The 7,909-nt window shown below is 37.7% G+C and overlaps 1 protein-coding gene and 1 long non-coding RNA gene across 2 annotated transcripts; one reads left to right on the forward strand and one right to left on the reverse strand.

Moving 5' to 3' along the window:
* Nucleotides 1-40: 40 nt before the first annotated feature.
* LOC129417220 (transmembrane protein 151B) lies at nt 41-7,667 on the reverse strand. Its single transcript, XM_055171753.2, has 2 exons — nt 7,379-7,667; nt 41-3,698 (listed from the first exon to the last, which is right to left on the reverse strand). Exons 1-2 carry the CDS (start codon nt 7,481-7,483, stop codon nt 2,151-2,153), a joined length of 1,653 nt encoding a protein of 550 aa, XP_055027728.1. The 5' UTR covers nt 7,484-7,667; the 3' UTR covers nt 41-2,150.
* On the forward strand, nt 7,362-7,762 carry LOC141365362 (uncharacterized). Its single transcript, XR_012370585.1, has 2 exons — nt 7,362-7,493; nt 7,573-7,762. It is a non-coding gene; the product is annotated as an uncharacterized lncRNA (long non-coding RNA).
* Nucleotides 7,763-7,909: the final 147 nt, after the last annotated feature.

Below are 7,909 nucleotides of genomic sequence, written 5' to 3' on the forward strand. Positions count from 1 at the left end.
ATTCTGTATTGACTATTTATCAAATATAATTCTGCAAACATATCTAAACATACAGTACTGTACAGCTGTGTAAAAGTAAGGAAAACATTTGTTTAAGTAGCTGATGATTACTATACAACAGAGCAAATAAAAGCCACCATGAGCATATTTACATATGAAAAGAATGAATAATTTGGAATGAATAAATCAGCTAGGAAGCATTTTAGCATCTGCACAATTTTATTCTGCACTATTTTTTAACAGTCACTGCCATTAGAACTGCATTTCTTGTCTGCGTCTGTTTCCAATAAACCATAATGTTAAGGTTATGACATTTAGTTTACAGGGGAATTGTTTAAGCTCATTTAATGAGTCAGTGTTATTATGATCACTTATAACAGACACACACATTTTATGATATATTAAGGTGTAAATCACCGTATTGCTGTTTTTGGGAACTTCTTCATTGGTTTCCAAAAAGCTACAAACATCCACATTACACATTGTCTGGGTGTAAATGAATTGCCATGCAACTTTTTGCTTTTTACATCAGACATTACAGACACTTCTTTGATGCTATACAGTAATGAAATAAATTAGCATTAACAAAAAAAGATTTGCAATATTTGTCATACCTCTCATTTAGTTTTTTCCCCTCACATTCATTGGAAAATCAATTACATGTTCTGTTAAATAATAAATAAGAAATTGATTGCTTAACAATCGTACAATCACAAAATGTCTTAGTCAAAGTTTTTACAATCAAAACAAGTACAACAACCGTATGACATTCGAATAATGAAGACCAGGGCTAGTTGTCCAAACTAAAATACCAGCATCATCATTATGTTTTTTTTCTATCGCTGTTCAGTAAACAGGTAAAAACAATACAACTACGGTAGACTACATTAAGGCAAGAGTCAACTATGCAATTAAGGCTGGACAAGTGCCAACACGTGCTTTAAATAATACATTCTCTAAAATTGGGTCAAAAAGGGACAAACCTAGTTGTTGGGTTAAATTAACCCAAAAATGTTCATATTTGACTCAACAATGGGTTAAAATAACCCAGCATTTTGGGTTGAAACAACTTAGCATAGGTTAAATTACAAACCCATCCCAAAAAGGGGTTCATCCCTTTAACATTCCCTAATCTGTTCTGTAGCCAAATATTTAAAGGTGCAGTGAATTAAATTGACACTCCACTTTTCTGAAAATATGCTCATTTTCCAATCTCCGGGTCGGGCGGTACCACTTTTAGCTTAGCTTAGCATAATCCATTGAATCTTATTAGACCATTAGCATCGCGCTCAAAAATGTCCAAAGAATTTTGATATTTTCAGCAGGTGCTATGATATTACGTAGCATCCGAAAATAGTCCCCTTGGTAACTATCAATAGCAGGGGACTATTTTCAGGTACTGCGTAATATCATTGCACCTGCTAAAGCCAGGGTACGGGAGCAAAGTCCTTGATTATTAGAGTTTTAAATAGGAAAAATATTGAAATTCTTTGGACATTTCTTTGAGCCAGCCTCAAAACTAGAGTACAATATAGCCTATCACTTATTGCTTCTGATGTTTTTGAATGTAAAAACCATGCAAACGTCATAGACCTCAAACAACAGTATAAAACAATAAAAACACCTGATTCACGGCACCTTTAATGTATGTACCTTCACAGAAGTTGACTTTAAAAAAAAACTAACCCTGAGAAGAATTGGCATAAAAAGCATGACAATAAGCCCCGGTTTCACCTATATTTGAGATACAAAGGCAAAATGGCAGCAAGTTAATGATTAATTCTTCCACAACTAATTGTGTCCTCTGAAGAAGTCTGCAGTCAGAACCTTTTTTGTTCAGTGACATTGATAGCACAAACATTTCCAACAAGCGATGCATGATTTTGGCTGTTAAATATGGTAGGATTTTCTTTATTGTTTATTAAAGCCAGCAGATTTGTAATGCATTACAGTTCTTGCCAACTGTTATTAAATTAAAAGTATAGAGGGCTCGTATCTGCTAATAAATTCAGCCCTTTGATATAAAAAATAGTTCAGTGGTGCACGGACGAAACCACGTTTCATTTTTCAGTTAATCGTCAGTCGTAGACTTCTTGCGTCAAACGTCTCCATAGTGCAAGTATTTCTTGAATTCGACCAATCAATTCATATCAAAGTGAAGTCTCCACACAACAGGAACCTCTGCGAACACAATACCTTCTCACCTCTGAAGAGTCCCCGCAACCCTCGGGCCGATGTACTATGAGGACCGGAAAAAAACGAGCGTCCTGGTAGTTGGGTGGGCTGTTGTTCAAGGCAAGCTGACTGGTGTTAGACCTGCAGCATTGCTCGTCCACACAGCAGCGTTCTGTAAGCGAGCTGCTTCGGCTCCTCCACAGTCCCACAGTGCGCCTGGAACCGTACATGCGACACAAGGAGAAATGGGAAGTGTCCAGAGACAAGTGGGAGTGGAAGGTGTGTCGAGAGAAGATGGAGGAACAGCTGGAGCTAATGGTGGGCCGTCTCTGTCCGTTCTCGTGTTGGCGACAATGCTCGCAGTTCTGCACCAGCGTCCCATAGCTGTGCGCTGGGTAGCTGTCCAACGGGATGCGGTTGGAAGCAATGCTGCCTCTGCGGCCTGACCCCGAGGTACCCATGTTCATCAGCATGGCCTCCGAGTAGCTCGGTATGAGCTGACGGTTCGAGCGAATGTGCCATTCTAGTTCTGTGCTGTCTACCGTTTCTGCTCTCGGTAGTCCGTAGTGACTGTTCCTCAGAGTAGTCCCATCCTCTGGAGATGGGCTGTTGTTGGCGTACTCCAGCCCGAAGAGTTTTTCGACTTGATAGTGCACGAAAGCCGTCCTGTACTCGGTTAGCACCCGAAGTGGCCAGGAGAGCATGAGGAGAGCAGCCATCCAGAATGCGACCCGTGAGGTGTACCACGGAAGTCGATCAGGATCTACGTAGGCTATCAGGTGCTCTTTGAAGTCAACGTTCTTCAGGAGCAAGCCTTCACGGGCTTCCATGTAGTCATCCAGACCCTCGATTTCAGAGAAGAATCTGGCCCGCTGGTTGAGGTAAGCGTTCTCAGGTCCGGCTCCTGCAAAACTGAAACACTTGCTGAAATGCAACCGCGTCGCTGCGTGACCCTCCAGTCCACGTAAGTTGCGAGACACGTCTTTCATGCCACATCGGCCGTAGTTGAATTCTCCCTCTGCCACATGTGTGTTTACACGCTCGTGGTAAACCTGCGTTGTAGTGTAGGTGTCTCCGTTCCTGTAACGCGTCACTTGTCGAGTCCTGCGTACGAAGTGATAACTGATGGCTTTCCACCAAACGCACGGTCGAGCCTGACGCATACGAAGAACCCTCTCGTACACACTCTCCACGTTGGCCTTGCACTGCAGCTCACTGCGGGCACGGCAATGCCAACATTCCATTAGGTAAACAGCGTAGAGCATTAGCAGAAAAGCCAAAGGGATGTACACGTAGCCGTCAGAGCATGGGCTGGCATTGTATTTCATGGAGTGACCCCTAAGAGAGTTCATTGAAGCAGCATGGAACATACTGGAGGAATCAAAGCTCAGCTTGGTGACTTCAGTGAGTTGACACCAGGCAACGGCACCCAGACAGCTGTACATGAGCAAGGAAAGCAGGAGACAACGCCAGTGCGTCTCACGGCACATAGAGGCACCCAAAGATTGCTTTACTGGAAGCTGCTATATAGAACAACGAGAAAGAGACAGAAATAGAGAAATAACAATTAGCAAATTGTAAGCCACATATCATCATAAACTTTAACGAAAATTAAATTAAAAGTGCAATGTGGGACTTTTAGAAGGATCTCTTGACAGAAATGCAATATAATATACATAACTATATTATCAGTGGTGTATAAAGTCATAATGAACTGTATTGTTTTTATTACCTTAGAATGAGCTGTTTCTATCTACATACACCTATTTAGCTCCAGGAATCTGGGATTTTGACAGCTAAATTAGGGCTAAAATTGCACAGTTTGCACTTGGCTTAACATGAATTTAAACCAGTTTGATGACTTTGAAGCTAAAATGAATAATGATGATAAATGAATTTTGGTCCTGCAGCTCAACTGGCAGAACAATGCGATAGCAGCGCAAAAAGTCATGGGTTAGAAACCCAGGGAACACAGATAATTGTATAGGCTGTATAATGCACCATAAACCACTTTGAATTAAAGCATCTGACAAATGCGTAAATGTAAAATAATTTTAGTTTTTGACACAGTATATTATACTTGAAACATTTTTACCTCATTAACTTGGAAGCCCTAAAATAAATGTAAAACGATGTAAAAAACTGGCATAAACTATTTTATAAAAAATACTATAAAAAATCTATAGAAAAAGAAACAAACAACAAACTGGCTTAGCATAAAAATTAACTGAAAGAGAATTAAAGGTGCAGTGTGTAATTTTTAGAAGGATCTCTTGAAAGAAATGCAAAATAATATACAAAACTAAATTGTCAGGGGTGTATAAAGACCTTTCATAATAAACCGTTATGTGTTTATTGCCTTAGAATGAGACATTTTATCTACATACACAGAGGGTCCCCTTGCATGGAAGCTGCCATTTTGTGCAGCCATGTTTCTACAGAAGCCCTTTACGGACAAACTTTTTTACTAAGTTGCCTCTAACGATGACATGTTTGTCCGGTGGCGGCTACCGTAGCTTCTCTATGTGTTTCAAAATCAAGAGGTGAGCAGTGGACTGAGCCATTGGTTACAATTCGCAACCTTACCACTAGATGCCACTAAAATTTACACACTGCACCTTTAAAGGAAGTTAGTTCTGAAAGAAAAGAAAAAAATGACTTAAAACTAAACATTAAAAAAAAGATATAACTCTATTTAAAGCACTTAGGCTTCTATATGTTGTGAATATAGGAAACAAAGAGAAAATAGAATAAATAGTAGTCAACAAAAGATGAGAGATTAGACTCCACTGATCTCAGTGCCACTGATATGAATCATTATTGGTCAAAGGATCATATGTCCTCATGTCCAGTATGCCTTATTCTCCTCTTAAGCATTTGATTATATCTTTAACCTCCTAATAACTAGTGAATAAAGTGCACATTGGACATGGTTCCATTTGAATCTAATTAAAATAAAGTGTAGATGACGCCCTGACAGTAAACCGGATGAAAATAGATCTATGTGAGAAAGTGAGGCCTGACAAGACTGAGGATTTGTAGAAATCCTGTCTCTCAGTTCAGGTTTAATTACTTACATGCTGGCACAAAGTCTCTGTCTAATGTCTAATGAACTCTGTGACAAGCACTCATTTACTCAAGTGCAACAACTTTCTATATGGTTGACAACTAAAGATATTACAAAAATGCAATATAAGACTATAAGATTGGCAACTGGTCACTGAAAATTCTGGAAACAAATGTTTGAGCACTTTATTATAAATTGATATTATAAAATGATTTATTATAAATAAGGGGAAAAAACTAGTGCTGCCTCACGATTAGTCGCGACTAATCGTTTGCAGAATAAGTTTTTGCTTACATAATATGTGTGTGTGTACTGTGTATAATAATTATGTTTATATAAATACACACACATAAATGTATAATTTTAAGAAAAAAATATATTTATATAATAAATATTTATATATAATATATATTATATATAAATATAAACATGTATATACACATGCAAATGTTTCTTAATTATATACATAATTATTATACACAGTACACCCACATATATTATGTAAACAAAAACTTTTATTCTGCAAACAATTAGTCGTGGCTAATAGTGAGGCAGCACTAAAAAACCTGCTATTTTTATGTAAACCATATAAAATTTACATTGTTTCTCATACGGTGTCTCTTTATCTGAAATTAGAATGTACAGTATTGTCCAGTGAAGGTCTGTATATTTCCACAGCTAATACCAGCACTTTTGATATTTATAAGAGTTAAAAGGCTTTTAGGGGGGAGTGAGATGCAACATCAATAATGGAAATCCCACATGAAAGAGAATACTGTGACCGGCATTACAGTCAGCAATTCAAAAGAATACTGTAAAAAAAACTGCTCTTATCCTCTCTGCTCTGGGATAAATTAAACATTTGACATGATCTAAGATGCTTAAGCAGATTACAGCTGGCCTGATAATGATTTTATGAATGAATGCCATTCGTGAATGCAAAAACAATTACATAGGATAAGCCTTCACATAACAAGAGATCATCTCTCACCATGACTTTATTTGGTTTTATTAAATTAAAGAGATTTAGAAAGGACATTTACATTATTGTGTATTTCACAGAATAATTTACTTCAATACAATACTTATATATCTTTATTTATACATTTATTTAATTTAGCACATTTTTATGGTTCAGTACATAGACTGTAAAAAAAGAAAAAAAATTGTTCAGTACTTTTTTTTTTTTTTTACTTTTGTAATACATTTCAGCACTGTTTCACTCTGAGTGTTATGTTTGTTTTTTTATCCAGTATCCAATTTAAAACTAATTGGTCAATTAATCGGTTATCGCCAAGCAGGGACCAACTTAGTTATCGGTATTGGTAAAATCCAGTATCGGTCGACCTTTAATATCAAATGTATTAGATACAAAAGAGAAAGTCAAAAGCTTTGAGGGGTCACACATAGCAAATAGTTGAAAAATGGGACAACAATGTATAAGGATAATAAAGTGTGTTTAAAAGCACAGCTCTAACTCCCTCAATCTCTGTGACTGTGACAGGTATATCATTTCTTCCTCAATGGCAGTTCATTCATTACAGCTGTCTATTATAGAGATGCTGATCAACAGACAAAACACAAGCTAAGACTATGCAACTGCAATTAATGAAAATACATTAAGAGCAACACATATGAGGCAGGTGAATACCCAATATTAATATTAATGTTGCCAAATGCATTTTTATGACATGCATCCAGAATGCACTTAAATTATGTCACTATGAAAAGGTGCATCCAACAGCAGTGGTGTTAATTTTAATAGCACCACAAAATTAACCAGGTGTTTCATGGAATATGTAGTTTTATTTATTTTCCAACTATTGCACAGGCTTTACTATGTACAGTCAGTGATCTCTGACCACTGCAAAGGACTACACAAATTTCATTATGCATGACTTTCAATAACTTAGAGCTTTTGCAAAATTAAGGTTATGCATCAATTGTAAGCAGAGAAGCTTTTGCTTGTGTATAGTTTCTGTTGAATAAGTCAATTTACAAGAAAACTATTTTTATCTCAGACATACCTTTACAGTGACTAATCCTGGAGTAGGCTAACCCACTGTACTGTAAGTCTACAGGAAAACAGGTCAAAGAAATCCTCTTTATGGCTGATTCATAAGGCTGATCTCATACCTCTTCCAGTACATCGAGACTGACCGGTGTCTCCGCACCACCATCCGGGGAGCTTGGCGCTGTGTCCTCCGAAGTCGTATCAGTTTCCAGATCTAGAGTCAGCATCCTGTGACAGGTATGACATTGCACTCAAATATATTATCTGCAATACGCCGCTTTTGCTAATAAAAATCACTGGAGGACGTTGCTTTTAGGGGCTGTGCTGTGTTTGGGATGGATGCCAGAAGCGCCGGGGATCCCGCTCTGGGTGTTCCCATTCAGGCAGACTGGGGGCGGAGACCGCGGGGAGACTGCGGAGGACAGAAAAAAACCTGACAACTGCTCTCCAAAGTAGCGAGAAGCAGATTAAATAAATAAATAATAAAATCATTGTGAACAATAAAATACTAAACTGCACATGTTGGAATGTTAAACACAAATATCTAAACAAACAGTGCGCATCATCCAAAAATTCACTACATTGAGTAACTAGTAACTAGAATCATATATAACTGAACATTGAACTTATTTATTCGTTTACTCGTTCCTTTA

The sequence above is a fragment of the Misgurnus anguillicaudatus genome, chromosome 7, assembly GCF_027580225.2.
Source record: "Misgurnus anguillicaudatus chromosome 7, ASM2758022v2, whole genome shotgun sequence".
In the NCBI taxonomy this organism is placed as follows: domain Eukaryota; kingdom Metazoa; phylum Chordata; class Actinopteri; order Cypriniformes; family Cobitidae; genus Misgurnus; species Misgurnus anguillicaudatus.